Source organism: Gossypium hirsutum, chromosome A04, assembly GCF_007990345.1.
Source record: "Gossypium hirsutum isolate 1008001.06 chromosome A04, Gossypium_hirsutum_v2.1, whole genome shotgun sequence".
In the NCBI taxonomy this organism is placed as follows: domain Eukaryota; kingdom Viridiplantae; phylum Streptophyta; class Magnoliopsida; order Malvales; family Malvaceae; genus Gossypium; species Gossypium hirsutum.
This window is the reverse complement of record NC_053427.1, coordinates 88,917,845-88,938,269: the sequence shown is the minus strand read 5'-3', so window position 1 is coordinate 88,938,269 and position 20,425 is coordinate 88,917,845. Positions and strand designations below refer to the sequence as shown.

The 20,425-nt window shown below is 34.4% G+C and overlaps 4 protein-coding genes across 4 annotated transcripts; 3 read left to right on the top strand and 1 right to left on the bottom strand.

Annotated features, from left to right (window-relative positions):
* Positions 1 to 591: 591 nt before the first annotated feature.
* On the top strand, positions 592 to 4,975 carry LOC107934898 (cytochrome P450 CYP749A22). The gene is made up of 5 exons (XM_016867415.2): positions 592 to 878; positions 971 to 1,197; positions 1,281 to 1,513; positions 3,025 to 3,403; positions 4,368 to 4,975. The coding sequence occupies exons 1-5, from the start codon at positions 605 to 607 to the stop codon at positions 4,794 to 4,796; spliced, it is 1,542 nt and encodes a 513-aa protein (XP_016722904.2). The 5' UTR covers positions 592 to 604; the 3' UTR covers positions 4,797 to 4,975.
* Positions 4,976 to 6,625: 1,650 nt separating this feature from the next.
* On the top strand, positions 6,626 to 8,802 carry LOC107934897 (cytochrome P450 CYP749A22-like). Its single transcript, XM_041111804.1, has 5 exons — positions 6,626 to 6,899; positions 6,975 to 7,201; positions 7,283 to 7,515; positions 7,631 to 8,008; positions 8,229 to 8,802. Exons 1-4 carry the CDS (start codon positions 6,626 to 6,628, stop codon positions 7,779 to 7,781), a joined length of 885 nt encoding a protein of 294 aa, XP_040967738.1. The 3' UTR covers positions 7,782 to 8,008; positions 8,229 to 8,802.
* Positions 8,235 to 8,657, top strand: LOC121228122 (cytochrome P450 CYP749A22-like). Its single transcript, XM_041111271.1, has one exon. It carries the CDS (start codon positions 8,235 to 8,237, stop codon positions 8,655 to 8,657), a length of 423 nt encoding a protein of 140 aa, XP_040967205.1.
* A 2,073-nt stretch (positions 8,803 to 10,875) lies between the features above and the next one.
* LOC107934895 (DNA-3-methyladenine glycosylase 1) lies at positions 10,876 to 20,053 on the bottom strand. The gene is made up of 5 exons (XM_016867413.2): positions 19,630 to 20,053; positions 12,833 to 12,890; positions 12,679 to 12,762; positions 12,203 to 12,344; positions 10,876 to 11,379 (listed from the first exon to the last, which is right to left on the bottom strand). The coding sequence occupies exons 1-5, from the start codon at positions 20,021 to 20,023 to the stop codon at positions 11,101 to 11,103; spliced, it is 957 nt and encodes a 318-aa protein (XP_016722902.1). The 5' UTR covers positions 20,024 to 20,053; the 3' UTR covers positions 10,876 to 11,100.
* Between the last annotated feature and the right edge of the window lie 372 nt (positions 20,054 to 20,425).

Below are 20,425 nucleotides of genomic sequence, written 5' to 3'. Positions count from 1 at the left end.
TATTTGTCTTACAAACATTTAATGTATGACATTTTCCATGCAATTTGGATGTTGTGTCTGTTCTTTTACTTGTTTTTCTTGTTTCAAGAAATGGGAAATTTTGATTATATATATATTTATGGACTGATTTGGATCCGTCCATTAGGTTCTAAATTACATTACAACCACGATGCAATAAAATCTTTTAGGGATAAATTGTTTGAATTTAACAAAATTTCTTAGTCCAAATTTGAAATTTGATAATTTTTTCAATTGAATCCTTTAATTTGGATATCTTAATACTTTAAGATTATCCCATATCATCATTTGAAAAATATTATAAAAAATTATTAATTTTAAAAAAAATCAATGACATAATACAATTTCATAGTTTCATATCACCATATATTTTTTATTGCTGAAAATTTAGGGAGTGGATGGATGACAACTCAAACTATTATTTTTAGAAACTTTTTTATTTGAAATTAATTTTTTTTATCCACATGATGTCAAATATCAATTAAATTAAGTTTCAATGAATTTAAACTTTCTTATTTGTCTTCACTTCAGCTTTTAAATGTATATATGTACATCAACATCTGAATTCATTCTTAAACAGAGGAGAATGGATTCAACAGCAAGGCTTTTAATCTTTCTGGCAGGTTCTTTAACCTTATTTCTATTGAAATTCCTTCATAAATTCTGGTGGATACCTTTTAAGATACAAAGAGCACTGAGTTTACAAGGAATCAAAGGACCTCCATATGAGTTCATCCATGGCAACAACAAAGCCTCTACCCGTTTCAGATACGAAGCTTTAAGCAAACCCATGGCTTCCTTAACTCATAATATAGTCCCCAGAGTTATTCCTCAGATTCATTCATGGATCAACACTTATGGTGATGATGATTTACATGTTCTTTTTCATATGTCTATAATTCTCATTTGAAAATGTTAATCATTTCTCTTTTTTTTTTAAAAAAAAAAATAGGGCAAAATTATCTTACGTGGGAGGGGAATCGAGCTCAACTGGTGATATCCGAACCCGAATTAATCAAAGAGATACTGAAAACCAACGACGGGTCTTTTCCGAAAAGGAAGGATGATTCGAGTATTATTCATAAGATCGTCGGGGAAGGCCTCGTGACCTCCGAAGGTGCGAAATGGGCGAAGCAAAGGAAGTTGGCGAATCATGCTTTCCATGGAGAGAGCTTGAAAGTAAGGCTTTGAATTTATATCTGTAATCACGATAAACGCGACGTAACATGGATGGATGGTGTGTGTGTGTGTGTGTATGGCAGAATATGAATCCAGCAGTGATTGCTAGCGTTGAGACGATGTTGGAGAAGTGGAAAGGTCGAGAAGGCGAAGAGATCGAAGTGTTTAACGAGTTCAGGTTGTTGACTTCAGAAGTTATATCGAGAACGGCTTTCGGTAGTAATTACTTGGAAGGGAAGAAGATTTTCGACATGTTGACGAAATTGGCGATACTAGTTAGTCGAAATTATTTCAAAACTCCTATTCCTGGCATCAGGTAGCTTCATCCATTTTTTCATCCACAGCCACCATAGCTTAGATATCTTAATTCTACTCCAACTAGATAATTTGACTTGATCAATTTCAACCTAAACTCCATCCAACCATAAAAAGTCAACCATCATAATCTAAATTTACCCAGACAATTAATTTGAAATAATTTAAACATCAACCCATCAAAACTCAAATGACTCGAACTCCTGAAGACCCCAATTGAAAAACCTAAGCTTTTTTTTGAACAATCTTATTACATAGTCTGATTATATCTGTTTTTTTACACAATATATAGAACTAGAGAAACTCATGGGCCAGATCGGGTCGGATCTAAGTATAATATTAACATACTTTATGTTTTTCCAAGCTCATCCCGACCTAAAATATGAGCTTAAAATTTTGCCCAAACACACCCATATTTGCAAAAGACTTTTATATAGTCATCTTAACATCATTAGAGTAGTATTATATATTTAGTATAAGTTTATTTTTTTAATGTGTTCTAAATTACATAATATATAAAAATAACATAATATAAAGTACTATGAACTTAAAAATGAGTTAGATCAAATTGGGCTTGGGCTTTGAATGTTCAAGCTCAAGCTCGACCCATATTTTAAACGGGCCTAATTTTTTTGGCCTAATTTTTTTATCTAAACCCTCTCAAATTTCGGGTGGACCTAGGTCTACCTAGAACTATTCATAACCCCTCTCCAACCCATAGATAAGAGGATAATGTGTTTCATTACACTCGAGCCCGCGTCCTCGTGCATTGGCAACAATACCCATGTCAATTGAGTTAAGATTTAATAAAAAAAAACTTTAAACTTGAACATGGAATGACTAAAATCTAGAGGAATTCATGGGTTGAGCTAATCCTATATATGATATTAATATATTTTATTTTTACCCAAGCTTAGCCTAACTAGAAATATAAGCATAAAAATTTGTCCAATCTTGTTCATTTTTGTAAATGACTAATCGAAGTTTGTTTTAGATCCACCAATATTATTTCTTAAAAAATATTAATATTAATTTAATATTTTAGATGTTTTTATTTTATTAAAATTTTAAATTTACTCAACTTAATATATATTTTAATGTTTACGTAGTATTCTATTATTATATATTTAATTTTATATGATATAAATTACATAATATAGAAAAGCAAAATAAAAATATATTACAGAAGTATAAAACAAGTTGAGACAGGCATAGACATTGAATGTTGAAACTCAAGCTTGACTCATCTTTTAAATTCGTCTAATTTTTAGCATTGTAATTTTGTCCAATACCTCCAATATTTCATGCGAGCCTTCCATTTTGGATGAATTGTCCAGCCTATGAACAATATACCAAATTCAAATTTAATCAAAACCCTGAAATAATTCGAACATCAAATTGACCCAAATTAAAATGAACTAAAAAGTGATTCAATCCAAATTGACTCAACTAAAAACCAACGGATCCACTCAATTGAAAGGTTTAAGCTTATACCTTTGTTTTCTTTTACAGCAAGATATGGAAAACCGCGGATGAAATAGAATCAGAGAAACTTGCTAATGGAATTCATGATTGTGTGATGGAAATGGTTAAGAGAAGGGAAAAGAAAGTAGAGACAGGAGAAGCTGACGGTTTTGGCAATGATTTTCTAGGATTACTAATAAATGCTTATCGTGATTCCGACGAGAAAAACCGATTTTCCATCGAGGATCTAGTGGATGAGTGCAAAACATTCTACTTTGCCGGTCAAGAAACAACCAACTCCTTGCTTGCGTGGACGATCCTTGTTTTAGCAATTCATACTAAATGGCAAGAAAAAACAAGGCAAGAGGTGTTTGAGGTATTTGGGGACCAAAATCCTAATTCTGAAGGCATTGCCAAATTAAAAATTGTAAGTAAATTCACAATCTCTATCAATTTCAATAGTGCATTGTACTTTTATTCAATCGATCAGGTTGGGTTAGTTTCAAGTTAGGTCAATTTAGACGGGCCAATTTGGCTTTTTAATTTTTTTGATCATTTTGAATTCGAATCATTTCAAATTTAGGTTAGTTTTGAGTTTAAGTTATTTGAGGTTTATATCATTTTTAGTTCATATGTTATTTATGATTGAAGTCATTTTCAAACTAGAGTTGGGCGAGTTTGGGTTGTACATGGTTTATGGTCAAAACAAGTTGGGTTAAGTTCAGATTTAGACCATTCTGGCCTTTGGTTAAGTAGATTTAACTCGGCTCGATTTTATCATAAAATGTCAATAATTTGAATCTAAATTCAAAGTTAACTCAAACCAAAAATATCTCAAACCTAAAATGATCAGAATAAACAACCCAAAATGATCTAAATTTGAAGTACATGAACTCCTAACTAAAAAAACTTCAATCCTCAAACTCAACTAAATTGGACAAAGAGTGACCAAAATCCAAAATTGACACATACCCTAAATCTAACCCAAATTGATTCGATCAAAAACCAATTTGATTCATCCATTGACAAGTTTAGGGTAGAGGGCAAGCAAAAAATTACTCTCAACCTGATTGCCAACTTATGTTTGTACTAGTAAGGTGTTTATTTACTAGTATTAGGGGCAATGTCAAGGAGGACAGGTAGTGGCCTTGGCCACCTTAAAATGAGAAAAATGCATTTTTTACCTTCTAATACATGATAAATTACACTTTGTCTCTTCAAATATGATAAAATTTTGATTCAATTTTTTAAAAATATATAAAGATATTAACTAATACAATGGTGAAATTGCATTATACCTCTTATGGAAATATATAATTTCTGACCCTTAAAAAATTTTATGAATTCGCTCCTGACTATTATTTAATAAATGAAACTTATTTTGGTGGCAGATGAACATGGTTGTCAATGAAACTTTGAGATTGTATTCTCCTGTAGCTGCCGTGATCCGACAGATCAAAAAAGAAGTTCGATTGGGAAAACTTGTTTTGCCTGCAAATCTGGAGATATTGATCCCAATCATAGCACTTCACCATGACCCTCAACTATGGGGAGACGATGTACATCTTTTCAAACCGGAGAGATTCGTTGAAGGCATCGCTAGTGCTACCAAATACAACTCTGCAGCATTCATTCCCTTTTCAATGGGACCTCGATCTTGCGTTGGCATGAGCTTTGCAACCACAGAAACAAAGGTTGCTCTCTCAATGATTCTCCAACGCTACGCCTTTACTCTCTCCCCGACCTACGTTCATGCGCCATTTCCTGTAATCACGCTTCAACCACAACACGGAATTCAAGTAATGCTTCATCCTTTATAGGGTGATGCCTGAAGTTATTACCGTAATAATTGCTTATATAAATGTCTAAGCATACTTCAACGTCTGGATTGCAAAGGTAATAATTGTTATTGCAATCAATTACTCTAAAATCTATAAGTAAAATAACGATTCAGTTGCTACTTTTATTTAAACCCGTGATTCGAAAGCTACGATTTAACTCCCAAATATTTATTTAAATCTATTTCTTTAAATCTTGGTCAACAATTTGATAAATATAAACACAACTGACCAATCAAATCACGTAAATCTTTGTATCTTTCAGTATTTCTCCGTTATTATCGCTATTAAAAATAATGGGTGGTTGTCTCTTGCATTCTTAACACTCTCGACTTATCAAGACATACTTATTGAGTGTTACAACGCCTCGAGTAACAACGAAAGTAACATTGCATGTGTGCAAATTTTTTTAATGGGATTTAGTTGCAACAAATATAGAGATTCAATATGTGTTCGGAAACTAAGTTACGTGGAATGTTTAGAGAATAAAGATTGAATCGTATTAGAATCAAGATATTGATGGTTGACAAGTTGCTCGAGAATTTATTTAATTGACTATTTATTAAATTAAAAAATATAAAATAATATTTTAAAAAATTTATAATTTAATTCTGGTCCCCTAATTTTTTTAATTTTGCCTTCCCTCCTGTATACAAACTCACCATAATGTTTCAAGCTCCAACAGGTCAAAGACAAAATAGCAAAGCAAGACATTGGGTTGATGATGATTGGAAGATTATATTAAGGTTAAAATTGTAAATGTCAAACGTTGTATATTATTTGTCTTATAAGTCTTCGACTTATGACATTTTCCAGGAAATTTGGACTTTATGTCTGTTTTTTTCTTTCTTGTTTCATGAAATGGGTATATTTATTTTTTAAATTTCTTCTATCGACTGATTTTGGATTTATCCTATAAATCAAAAACAAGATTCTAAATTCAAATGACATCAACAATGCAAGAAAATTTCAAAGTTTCTCGATAAAATTTTTAAGTTTTGAAATGATACAAATCTATATTCAACTATTTTGATAAACTCAAGCCTCAAACTTGAATTACCCAAATTTGAAATGACTTAAATATAAAACAATCCAAACCCGAATTACCTTATCCAAAATGATCTAAAAATTTTAAAACTTGAATTGACCTGGCCGAAAATCAACTTGACCCGCTGAAGATAGTTCTAGATATTATAAAAAAATAAAATTATATCAAATTAAATCACAAAATTTGAATATATAGAGGGTCGAAAACCAAAATTGACCCGAATGAATCAAACTTGAAATGACTCGAATCCAAAACCTTTAAAACTTGAATTGCCTTTATCCAAAATCAACCTGACTTACTAAATCGATAGTTCTAAATCGAAATGACTCAAACTTGAATCAATAATGACCCAGGTTGAAAAACTTGAGCCTCAAACCTGTAATCATCCGAACTTGAAGTAACCAAAATCTGACATGACCCAAACTCATAAACTCCAGCCTCAAAACCAAATGATCTACACTTGGAATGACTTGAATCCAAAATAATTCTAAACTCAAAATTGACTCAAACTCGAAATTAACTGAATCCAATTCGAAAATTTTAAAACCCAAATTAACCCAACCCAAAATCAACAATTCGAGACATTATAAAAATAGAACATCAAATTATATCAAATTCAAATATACAGATTAAATCACAAATTTGAATATCTAGAGGGACCAAAACCAAAATTGTACCTATTATAATAAAGAGAAAGAGAGTCATCATAATTATATATATGTATAATCGGAAACATTTGAATTCATTGTTAAAGATACCAAAAATGGATTCAACATCCAAGTTTTTAATCTTCCTCGCAAGTTCTTTAAGCTTATTTCTATTGAAATTCCTTCACAAATATTGGTGGACGCCTTTGAAAATACAAAAAGCACTGAGTTTACAAGGAATCAAAGGACCTCCATATGAGTTCATCCATGGCAACAACAAAGCCTCTTCTCGTTTTAGATTCGAAGCTTTAAGCAAACCCATGGCTTCCTTAACACATAATATAGTCCCAAGAATTATTCCTCATATCCATTCATGGATCAACACTTATGGTGATGATGATTTACATGTTCTTTTTCATATATATATATGATTTTCATTTGAAAATGTTTTTTTTTAATATTTAGGGAATATTTATCTTACATGGGAGGGAAATCAAGCTCAACTGGTGATATCCGAACCCGAAATAATCAAAGAGATACTGAAAAGCAACGACGGGTCTTTCCCGAAACGGAAGGATGATTCGAGTTTTATTTATAAGATTCTAGGTGACGGACTCGTGGCGACAGAAGGTGCGAAATGGGTGAGGCAAAGGAAGTTGGCGAATCATGCCTTTCATGGAGAGAGTTTAAAAGTAAGTCTTCGAATTTATCTGTGACTGAAAAAAAAGGACATTGATGGTTTTTTTTTTCTTTTTTTTCTTTTTGGGTGGTAGAATATGAATCCAGCAGTGATTGCTAGCGTGGAGACGATGTTGGAGAAGTGGAAAGGCCGAGAAGGTGAAGAGATGGAAGTGTTTGAGGAGTTTAGGTTGTTGACTGCGGAAGTGATATCGAGAACGGCTTTCGGTAGCAATTACTTGGAAGGGAAGAAGATTTTCGAGATGTTGACGAGATTATCGATACTAGTCATCAACAATTACTACAAAACTAAGATTCCTGGCATCAGGTATGCTCCTCCGTGTTTATGGCTTCTCAATTCTCACTCAAATTGACCTGAACAAAAACTAGCTCTAGTCATCCAATTAACATATCTAAGCTTATATCTTTGTCTTCTTTTACAGCATGATATGGAAAACTGCGGATGAAATAGAATCGGAGAAACTTGCTAAAGGAATACATGACCGTGTGATGGAAATGGTTAAGAGAAGGGAAAAGAATGTATCGGTTGGAGAATCCGACAATTTCGGCAATGATTTCTGGGATTGCTTATAAATGCTTATCGTGATTCTGACGAGAAAAATCGATTTTCCGTCGAGGATCTAGTGGATGAGTGTAAAACATTCTATTTTGCTGGTCAAGAAACAACTAATTCCTTGTTGGCATGGACGGTCTTAGTTTTAGCAATTCATACTGAATGGCAAGAAAAAACAAGACGAGAGGTTTTCGAGGCATTCGGTGACCGAAATCCTAATTCCGAAGGCATTTCCAAACTAAAAATTGTAAGGAAATCTGCAATCTCTAAGAGTTTTACTAGCATATTGTACTTCTAGTTAAGAATCAGGGTTGAGTAGAGATTTCAAATTTGACACAAACCCGAAAATTCGACTATTAATCCAAACTAAAATTAATCCCTGCTTGATTAACAAAAACTTGAACTCAAATTGATTTATACTCAAAATTGACCTTGTATTTAATAAATGAAATTGGTTTTGGTGGCAGATGAACATGGTCATCAACGAAACCCTGAGATTGTATTCTCCTGTATCTGCTGTAATCCGAAAGGTCGGAAAAGAAGCTCAATTGGGAAGGCTCGTTTTGCCTGCAAATATGGAGGTAATGATCCCAATCATGGCACTTCACCACGACCCTCAATTATGGGGAGACGATGTACATCTTTTCAAACCAGAGAGATTCACCGAAGGCATCGCCAGTGCTACCAAATACAACTCAGTAGCATTCATTCCCTTTTCGATGGGACCTCGATCTTGCGTCGGTATGAGCTTTGCAACCACTGAAACAAAGATCGCTCTCTCAATGATTCTCCAACGCTACGCCTTTACTCTCTCGCCGGCCTACGTTCATGCACCGTTTCCTATAATCACGCTTCAACCACAACACGGTATTCAAGTAATGCTTCACCGTTTATAGAGTGATGCCTAAAGTTCTTATCGCAATAGCCGCTTCTGTAATATCTACGCATACTTAGGCACAAGGATTACAGATGTAATAATTGTTATTGCGAACAATTACACAAAATATTAATAATGAAAATAATTAGATAAAATAAAATAACGACTACATTTATAAATAGATGGATGCCTTTAAAGTTCAAACTCAAGCTATGTTACTTGGATTTAATTGTGGTGTCAGAACTTGTATACGTAAACACAACCGACAAATCAAATCACATAAATCATTGTTCCTTTCGTCATTTCTCCATTATTATCGCTAAAAATAATGGGTAGTCGTCTCTTGCATTCTTCACACTCGACCGAAAATGACACACCTATTAACAGAATTTAATTAAGGTTGAAATATGTCATAAGTCCCTATACTCTTCACAAATTTGGATTTTTGTTCCTATACTTTTATTTCCAGTTATGTAGTCTCTCTACTTTTTGGATTTCAAAAATCAAGTTAAAATTTGTTGGTGCGATATTTTGAAATAAAAAAAAATAATCACTTTGTAGCCATGTAACTAAAAAAATAGCGTAGCAATGAACTTAAATCTAACAAAATAATTTTAACAATATTAATAGTTGGACCTGGATTCTAAAATATGTAAAGTATAGGACTTAAATTCCAAATTTATGAAGTGTACAGGGACTTAATTTATATTTTAACCTTTAATTAACTAGTAATTAAATAAGTAAATTTTTAATGTTTTTATATTTAATAATTGGTTCCCTTATGAACAATTATCGTCTATACCTAATCTTTCTAACAACCGGTATGAAATTTGTGGACAACCTTTGATAGCTTGTCTTCATTTGGACAAAAACGAGATTAACAATGTAATACCTTTGCAATTATTCTATTAATGTATCAAATCACATAATCATCATTATCCTAAATATACTCATATTAAATAAGCTTCCGTTTAAGTATTTATGTCGGATATTTATATCCAACATATATTCAAATGTTAGTAAAGGTATAAGCAAGGGCTAATCTATCAATATTTTAGGGACCATAATTGAATTATAAATTTTTGAGAGGCCAAAAAGAATAACTTAATGATATATATTTATAACTACACCATTTTTTAAAAGGTTAAATTACTTTTTGGGGCTTGGACTTGCCAACTACTTCCACGTTAGTGCCTAAATCTTTTTTTTATTCAAATTAGTCTCTAAATTTGACAATTATTCTTACATTAAGGCCTAAACTTTTTGTATCCAAGTTTAGAGAATCGTTCCCACATTGAGGCTTGAACTTTTTTTTTTTTTTGTCTGAGTTAGCTCTTGATATTTTCTTGAAAACCCTAAAGTGTAAGCCCCAATGTCAGAATAATTGTCAAGTTCAAACCCCGATATGAGAACACTTGTCAAGTTCAATGACTAATTTGGACAAAAAAATTTCAAGCCCCGATGTGGGAACAATACCATTTTTAGAGACTACTTTGGATAAAAAAATTCAAACCCTAATGTGAGTTTTTTTTTCTCGGCTATAAGATAAGTTTTATTACAAGAGCGAAACCTCCATAAGAACAAACTAGTACATGCAAAGAACAACTAAAGCACCGTCAAGGTGAAACACCCGAACATTGAAAACATAGGGGCAAGATAGGGGGTACAGGCTGCATAAGAAGAATTCGTATAAAAGTTTACTTCCTTTGTTTGATATTGATTTGAATAAGGTGTTTCAACCTTACTGCATTACTTCTATTAGATGTTGATTAGAATAATGTTTTCTAAACCTATAAATAGACGCAATCTATATTCCTTGTAATCATTCAAATTCGAGACATAGTAAATTTTCTTCTCCTTTGCCCGTAGTTTTTTCCCCGAAAGGGTTTCCACTGTGTGTTCTATTTCTCTCTCTTTTCTTGCCAATATCGACATTCTATTTTGACAACAACAAAACAAATCTTACTCAACAATTTTAAAGGACTAAGGCCCAAATGTGAGAGTTGCTATCAAGTTTTTTTAAAGGACTTAAACAACATTTTTTCTTTTATTTTGAGAGTGAAATGCAATTTTACCATATATCAACTTATAATTTAATCATTAGTGAGAAAACTACACTAATTTTTTCATTTAGGGGATTAAGATCCCTGTTTGCCCTTTTATATTTGCCTATGGATACATGAAGATATATATATGTATTTGATACTCACTCTTAAATGTAAATAATACATATAACATCGACCCAGAATCCAAATAACATTTCATTAAAACAATAAAATCCAAGCTTTGTATTTAATTGAATATGCAAAACAATTACATAAGCCATGAAGCTTTATGAATCATCGGTGTACATATACAAAAAAGGTGGAAGAGAGAGATTTAAAGAGAGTTAGTAAAGATGTTAAAAGCAAACTATCCGTATACTTGTCGGACACATACCTTATCCGAATAGACATAGATTTTTAAATGTGTCTCCAAGGTCTCTCGGCAAGGGCAACACATTCTTTGTGTCTAAAACATCCGATGAGATGATCGATAGTCAACCCGGCAGCTTGCATGAATGAATAAACGATGACTGGCCCAACGAATCGGAATCCTCGTTTCAATAGGTCCTTGCTAATGGCTTCAGCTTTTGGGGTTCTAAGAGGAACATTTCTTGGGTACTTGTATTTGTTAATTTGGGGTTTATGATTCATATAACCCCACATGAAGCTACTAAAAGATCCATATTCTCTCACAATCTGTGTATTTGGGTAAAGAAAATTATTTAGTGTAATTAATTGAGTAATAAATTTGAAGTTTATTTCACTCGGTTTACGCAATCATATGCAAGAAAAAAAAAAGTATTCAATAGATTTGGAGTTCGAATCTTACCATCTGCAATTTTATATTTTATTCCCATGCTAAAAGGTTTTTGAAAATTTTAATTATGCTCTTTTGATTTTTTTTAGAAGTTCTTGTTAATCTCACAATTTTTTCAATACTTTTAATTAGACTCCCAATTTTTTTTGAAAATATCTCGTTAAAGTCCTAAAATGTTTGAACATTTTAGTTAGCTCTCAAAACTTAGTTTCAAGATCCGCCACCCTTAAAAAGAATCATTCAATAGGTTTGGAATTCAAATTCTAACATATCAAAGACCCTTTTCTCTAATTTGGGATTGCCTCTCAACCCTATCGAGAATCTGAGTGCTTAAAAAGGTGACCGTTCACTAAGTTAAATAGAAGAACCATCAAAGAAACTGGAGAGTTTGGAATCGATGAGATTTGAACCCATGCCTTACATAAGCATGAGTGCAAGTTGGGAACCACTTGAGCCAAACATGATCTAAGCATCTACAACCATTTTTCCTATTCTCGAGCTAAAAAAAAAAAACTACAACACAATGAACCCGAAGCTTAATTGGTTCATGCAACCACCTTTAAGAAGGAGCATTCATTAGGTTCGGAATTCGAATTCCAACATCTGCAACTATTTCCCTATTCCCATGCTAAGAAAAATGTAACGCAATGCAATAAACCCGAAGCTCTATTAAAATTCGAATCCTAAAATCCACAAACTTACCTTTTGTATGCATTTGGCATTGTGTATTATGCACCTTATTCTGCTCTCAACCAACATAATAGCTTTGTTTGATGATACCTCATTGATTTCTTTATCCCCCATTTTTGCAACAATTTCAGGATCAAACCCAGCAAAAGCTTCTCTGTAAAATTATTATAATAATAAATAATGGAAATCTTTAGTTCAATATTCACCTTGAATTATACATATTTTAATAATATCACTAAATTAATCTAATCACATAATTTTTCTTGATACGACAGAGATTAAATATGAGATCAGTGTTAACTAAAAAATTGAACAAGTCTCTAGTCACTTAATCTTAACGACAAATTAACATTTTATGTAATACCAATAGCACATTAAAATAAATCGTGACGGAATATAAATTTAGAATCTGATACAAAAGCATGAAAATGTGTATAATTGAATTAGAATTTATATATTCTTTAAATGAAAATCGAGGAATAATATACCTATAAAGTTCCTTTTTTTTCAAAATTTCGGTCCAATTGTAATCCATCAACATACCGGACAAGGCAAGCAGTTCGAATAATTGGCTGTTAAGATATCAAAAAAATCATAATTTAGTGAAAATAATTGTGATTTTATTGAATTAGAAAAACTCACTTGTCATCATAAACTGGAACTCCCCATTGTTCATCATGAAATGATATGTATACTTTATCTGCATCAAGAAAACTTTTGTTAGTTTTACCGAAATTTAAATGCTAAAAATTCAAATAGTTAGATGTTGATATCAGTATCATGGAGGTTATTAGGATTTAAATTGTATTTTTTCTCTTTCTATTTAAAAAAGGACAAATTAGTCCTTGTATGTAAAAATTTTATCCATTTGTAAAGTTAAAAATTGGTGTGATTGACGGAATAATCAGCATGTGTACCTCATGTTAATGTATAGGACCAATATTTAACAATAGAAATTGATAAAAAATTTTAACTAAAAGACCAACTTGCTCTTTGATTTAATAAATAGGGACTAATTTATCTATTTTTTAGTAGAGGAGACAAAATGCAATCTCTATAATACTCTTATCTGAAAAAGTAAAGGGACTAAAACCAGAATTAAACCTATTTAAATCCTTACGTATTTCTCAGTTTCTATAGGAGAGTACCTATATAAATATAAATAAATATGTTCTTTTGAATTTATGTAGAGATTAGAGAAGTCTCAACTGCAAGACAATGATAGGTGACAAAGACAAGTTTCCTGTTGACTAATTAGATTGTCTGAATATTGCAGGTGTTCTATCTTTTCAGTTTAATTTGACTTCGAATTTTTTCACAATATTCCCATAGCTTAACCACTCAGAAAGCAATGGTCAACAAATTAGCAATAAAGTGTTATATATATATATTCATACTTAAAACTAAATTAAATACAAGTGTTAAACATAAATAAAATATTTTTAAAAATAAGTATTTGATTGCAAAAACATTAATGATGGAAATTGAAGTTGGTATACTTTTCTTAAATTAGATTGGAATTTAATAAAAATAAATAAATTTATTTTTAAATTGGACTAGACCTAAATTTAAAAATTAATTTAAATATGTATATGAACTTAATCTGAACTTAACTTAACCGATCAACGTCTCTAGTTTAAATAGATTGAGGAGATTTTTGGTTGGATTTTAGCTAAAAATTAATTAAGAAGGACAAAGATCCAAAAACCAGCTATCAAACCGTAGTGGTTGAGATGCTTCATGATAAAAATTAATGACCATTATTATTATTGTTTAAATATATATAATGAACATTATTGTTGCGGAAAGGATCGATTCGAGAACTCCGATATGACTACAAGTAAATTGACCGGAACGAAAAATAAAGTGAACACAAGGATTTACGTGGTTCGGCTTTAATGCCTACGTCCACGGGCAGAGGCGAAAAGAAATTTCACTATAACAAGATGAAGATTACAAGTGTTTTACACTCAAGACACAACCCGAGAACCTCACAACTCTCAACCCCTATAGAAAACCCGAAAGCTAAAATCCTAGCTTTCAAAGAACAAGCTTTGCTCTCTCTTGGTTTGGGATGATGAATATGGCTAATGAACCTCTCTATTTATAAGAGAGTTCAAGGACATAATTGTCCAAAACTTTGGCAAAGATTTGTGGTTGAAAATGGACACCAACAACCATCCACTAATCCACTACCACCAACAACCCACTACCAACAACAACAATCCACTACCAATTTTAAGCCATTTCTTAACAAATCTCCACCTTGGCTTGAAATTTACCAAGCTGAACATCATAGTGAATTCCTCGAACTGGATCACCTCTTCCAAACGCCTCTCTGGCGCTAATCAATCCCGAATACCTATCAAGTCCAAGCAATGCTTGAACTTATATGCAGGGATCACCTTAGTTAACATATCTGCAGGATTCTTCTCGGTAGCAACCTTGCTGATAACAATGTCACCTTGCGTAACATGTTCCCGAACAAAATGATATCTGACATCAATGTGTTTGGTCCGTTCATGAAACATCTGATTTTTAGTCAGATGTATGGCACTCTGGCTATCGCAAAATACAACAGTGAAATCCTGTTGTAAACCCAAACTGCTTACTAGACCTTTCATCCACAATGCTTCTTTCACTGCTTCTGCTAACGCCATATATTCCGCCTCAGTCGTAGATAAGGCTACGGTAGACTGTAACACAGCTTTCCAACTAATGGCTCCTCCAGAATAAGTGAAAACATAACCCGTCAGAGATCTTCTTTTGTCCAGATCTCCAGCATAATCAGAGTCCACATAGCCCGTGACACTGCTAGTGCAGTCACTCTGATCATATACCAAGCATAAATCTGCAGAACCTCTCAAGTACCTGAGAATCCATTTCACGGCCTGCCAGTGTTCCTTGCCAGGACAACTCATGTATCTGCTGACCACACTAACTGCATGTGAAATGTCTGGACGAGTGCAAACCATTGCATACATCACGCTTCCAACTGCACTCGAGTATGGAATGTGAGACATTTGCTGCTTTTCTTCATCAGATTGTGGTGACAACTCTGCAGAGAGTTTGAAATGTGGTGCCAACGGAGTACTCACAGTTTTCGCTTTATCCATGCCGAAGCGTTGAAGAACCTTTTCAATGTAGTTCTTCTGCGACACACGAAGCTTGCCCGCCTTGCGATCTCTGTGAATATCCATGCCCAAAATTTTCTTGGCAGCACCCAGATCCTTCATCTCGAACTCACCACTCAACTGCGACTTTAACTTGTTGATTTCCGACATGTTTTTGGAAGCAATTAACATGTCATCAACATACAGCAACAAATAAATGTGCGAACCATCTGAGAGCTTCCGATGATAGACACAAGCATCATAGTCACATCTTGTGTAACCATGCTGAATCATGAAGCTATCAAACCGCTTGTACCACTGCCTTGGGGATTGTTTCAATCCATATAAAGACATCTTTAATAGACAGACATGGTCTTCTTTACCAGGAACTGTAAAACCCTCTGGTTGACGCATGTAGATTGTTTCCTCGAGCTCACCATGCAAGAACGCCGTTTTTACGTCAAGCTGCTCAAGTTCTAGATCAGACTTGGCCACCATGGCAAGTAATACACGAATGGAAGAATGCTTTACGACTGGGGAGAAAACTTCATTGTAGTCAATCCCCTCTTTCTGAGTGAAGCCTTTAGCAACCAATCGTGCCTTGAATCTAGTTGCTTCAACCCCTAGGATGCCTTCCTTTTTCTTGAAGACCCATTTGCAACCAACTATCTTCTGGTTACTTGGCGGCTTAACCAACTCCCAAGTATGGTTCTTGTGAAGAGATTCTATCTCCTCACTCATAGCAATTGCCCACTGTGCCGACTCATCACACGTGACAGCCTCATTATAACTGGAAGGTTCTATACCAATGGACTCCGCCACACTGAGCGCGAAAGACACCAGATTAGCGTAACGCGGATTTGGTTTGATTTGTCTCTTCGTTCTTCCAGTGGCAATGCTATATGGTTTTTCTTGAGGTGACTCATCTTCATCGGAATCTTGCACCTCAACTTGATCATCCTGGACTGAAGTACCTTCCGTAGGAATTGGAGCGTCCACCTGACACTCCACCTGCTTCTCAACACCGTGATCTCCCATTCTATCTGACACCTCCTTTTCCCGGGAATTTGTGGTGGATCGAAGCATGGATGACTCATCAAAAGTCACATCTCTGCTGATGATGAACTTGGACGAAACCGGATCAGGACACCACAACCTGTATCCTTTCACCCCTTGGCCGTATCCAAGAAATATGCATTTCTTCGCCCTCGGTTTGAGTTTCCCTCATTTACATGAGCATACGCAGGGCAGCCAAACACTCTTAAACCAGAGTAATCAGCAGGAGAACCAGACCATACTTCCTCAGGAGTCTTCAGCTCAATAGCTGTTGATGGAGATCTGTTAACCAAATAACAAGCAGTATTAACAGCTTCAGCCCAAAATTCTTCACCGAGCCCAGCATTTGATCGCATGCAACGAGCTCGCTCCAAGAGAGTTCTATTCATGCGTTCTGCAACTCCATTTTGTTGTGGTGTTCGACGAACAGTGCGGTGTCTCACTATTCCTTCATTTTTGCAGAACTCATTGAATTCACCTGAGCAAAACTCCAAGCCATTATCCGTCCGGAATCGCTTGATCTTCTTTCCTGTTTGATTTTCGATCAAAGCTTTAAATTGCTTGAAGTTGATGAGAACCTCATACTTGCTCTTCAGAAAATACACCCAAACCTTTCTCGAGTAATCATCGATAAAGGTAAGCAGATATCTGTAACCACCTTTAGAAATTGTCGGAGAAGGCCCCAAAGGTCAGAATGGAAGTAATCCACTGTGCCTTTTGTCTTGTGAATCCCAGTGCTGAACTTTACCCGAGTCTGCTTACCGAAGACGCAGTGCTCACAGAAATTCAACTTTCCTGTACACTGCCCAGACAATAATCCTCGTTTGCTTAGCACCGATAAGCCTCTCTCGCTCATATGCCCGAGCCGCATATGCCATAACTTCGTGGTGTCAGAATCTAGATCATCTGATGATGACACTCCCGCAACACCTGTAACCGAGGAACCATCGAGGAAGTAAAGGCCCCGCTCCAAATTACCACGTATCACAGTCAAAGCACCCGAGAATACCTTGAGAACTCCACCTTCAGCAGAGTACCGAAAGCCTTTCTTGTCCAACGTACTCAAAGAGATCAAATTTTTCTTCATTTCTGGAATGTGCCGAACATCAGTTAGAGTTCTAACAATACCGTCAAACATCTTTATACGAACTGTGCCAATCCCCATGACTTGACATGCGTGGTCATTTCCCATTAGTACTGAACCAGAATGCTTCTCGTATGTTGAGAATGCATCTTTCGAAGTACTTATATGAAATGTAGCTCCCGTATCAAGAATCCATCTCCCACCAGCGTAAGAGTCGGATACTGCAAGAACGATCTCGGCATCACTTGAAGAATCTGCATCAGCTACATTCGCACGATCATTTTGTTGCTCCTGTGATTCTGATTTCTCCTTCCTTTTCGGACAATCTACCTTCATGTGCCCGTACTTCTTACAGTAGTAGCACTGTATTCTCTTCTTGGACTGCGATCTAGGATGGCTTTTACTTGAACTTCCACCCTTTGCCTTGGATCTTCCTCGAGCAACCAAGCCTTCGCCTTCATTGTTTTCGACCACCTTACCAGTGATTTTCTTCCTCAACTCACTGGAACTTAAGGCATTTTTCACCTCCTCTAGAGTCAGGTCATCACGACCGTACATCATTGTATCAACAAAATTCTCATACGAGGGAGGCAAAGAACACAAAACAATTATTGCTTGGTCCTCATCATCGATTTTGTTATCGATATTATTCAAATCCATGATAATGGAATTGAATTTATCCAGGTGCTGGGAAACAGGTGTACCTTCCTCCATCTTCAGGGCATAGAGTCTTTGCTTGAGGTAGAGCCGGTTCGTCAATGACTTCGTCATGTACTTGCTCTCTAACCGGAGCCACAAACCGGACGCGGTTTTCTCATCCGCTACTTCTCGTAGCACTTCATCTCCTAGACATAGCAGAATAGCACTATGTGCTCTTTCTAGCATGTCATCCTTTTGCTCTTCCGAAAGCGTGCTTGGTAATTTATCTTTACCAGACAATGCTTTTAGCAATCCTTGTTGAACCAGCACTGCCCGCATCTTGATGCGCCATAAACTGAAACTATTTTTCCCGGTAAATTTCTCGACATCATACTTAGTCGATGAAACACTTGTAGCCATAATTTGGAACCTTTGAATGAATGATAATATTTTCTTCCTGATGTGAAAGATCAGACAAAGCTGCAGTCACAGGGCAATTCAGAAAATATTATCACTCCTTCAACTACGCTCTGATACCAATTTGTTGCGGAAAGGATCGATTCGAGAACTCCGATATGACTACAAGTAAATTGACCGGAACGAAAAATAAAGTGAACACAAGGATTTACGTGGTTCGGCTTTAATGCCTACGTCCACGGGCAGAGGCGAAAAGAAATTTCACTATAACAAGATGAAGATTACAAGTGTTTTACACTCAAGACACAACCCGAGAACCTCACAACTCTCAACCCCTATAGAAAACCCGAAAGCTAAAATCCTAGCTTTCAAAGAACAAGCTTTGCTCTCTCTTGGTTTGGGATGATGAATATGGCTAATGAACCTCTCTATTTATAAGAGAGTTCAAGGACATAATTGTCCAAAACTTTGGCAAAGATTTGTGGTTGAAAATGGACACCAACAACCATCCACTAATCCACTACCACCAACAACCCACTACCAACAACAACAATCCACTACCAATTTTAAGCCATTTCTTAACAATTATCAATATAATGATCAATCGAACGACCAAATTATTCCGAATTGGAAAAGCTAAATTATGACAACCATTAATTTAATTGTATGATCACTGCCAAATTAAGATTCTATAAAAGTATTTTTGGTACCATATGCTTAAACAATTCGTAATTTGGTGTTCAATATATCAAACTATATAGTATATTTGATATTTCATTTATCCATAAGTTTTTTTAGAATTTTTTTAAGACGAATGGATTAAAATATAATTTTATCATATATTTAATATAAATATCTATTTTTAAGATGATCGAGGTTATTGTCAGTTCTCCTAATTTTCAATATATGTATTTAAGACATATTCATGATTTCGATCCAACCCCAAACATTTTAATTAACAATTCATCTCGTCTTGAATTCAATTTTAAAAAAAAAAAAACTCTCATTTAAGATAATGTCGGCTGATATTATTTTTCCATCCCTACATATTCAGACAGGAGTACATAGTGTATGACTACTAAAACCACTTGTCCGTAAAAAAAATAAAATACTAGGTATTGTTAACTTACCACTGTTCTTTGTAACCCAACGGCATCTCCTAAGTTCCCCATTGTTAGGATGTTCTTGTTGTTGTTGTGGTTGTCGGCTTTGTCGCACATTTTTAACAATCGGGACGAACTCTCTCCGTTCATGATGAGGCGCGATCAAGCTAAGAGCTAACGAAATCCTTTGCTCCAACGGTGTAGTACTCGAATGATCTGTAATCGATGAATCATTCGAGTTCTGCGACAAAGACAACGACAACGACGACAACGACAAAGACGAGCTACTCCGTTGAAACCCGATAGGGTAGATTTTCTTCAAGTTCTTCAACGGCACTGGACTTTCCATTGGCTTTTCTTTTCCTTTCTTCTCCATACCATGTTTCCTTACATTGGCTTTAGACATGTTGGAGAAAAACATGGAGATCTCTTTGCTTTTCTTTTGTGTACTAAACATGAGTTTGTTTAAAAAAAAAATTTAGGGTTTTATAAAAGCTGCCATGGCTAAGTTGGTGAACTATGAATTTCACTATCAATTATAACATTTTCTTTTTGCATATTTATTAAGCAAAATAAAAAAAATGCAGTAGGTTGGAAAGTTGAATAAATTATATATTTTAAATTATATGTTTTTAGTTCATCTAAAAGAATAATAATTTAATATTCTAAATTATTGAACTAGACCTATAAACTAATCTGATTTTATATTTAATGAAGTTACATGTATAATTTATATCATTTATATAAAGGTCAACTCATGTTTTAAATATTTGTTTGTGTTTTTCTTTGGTAGTTTAATCCATATTTTAGTTAATTATGAAAG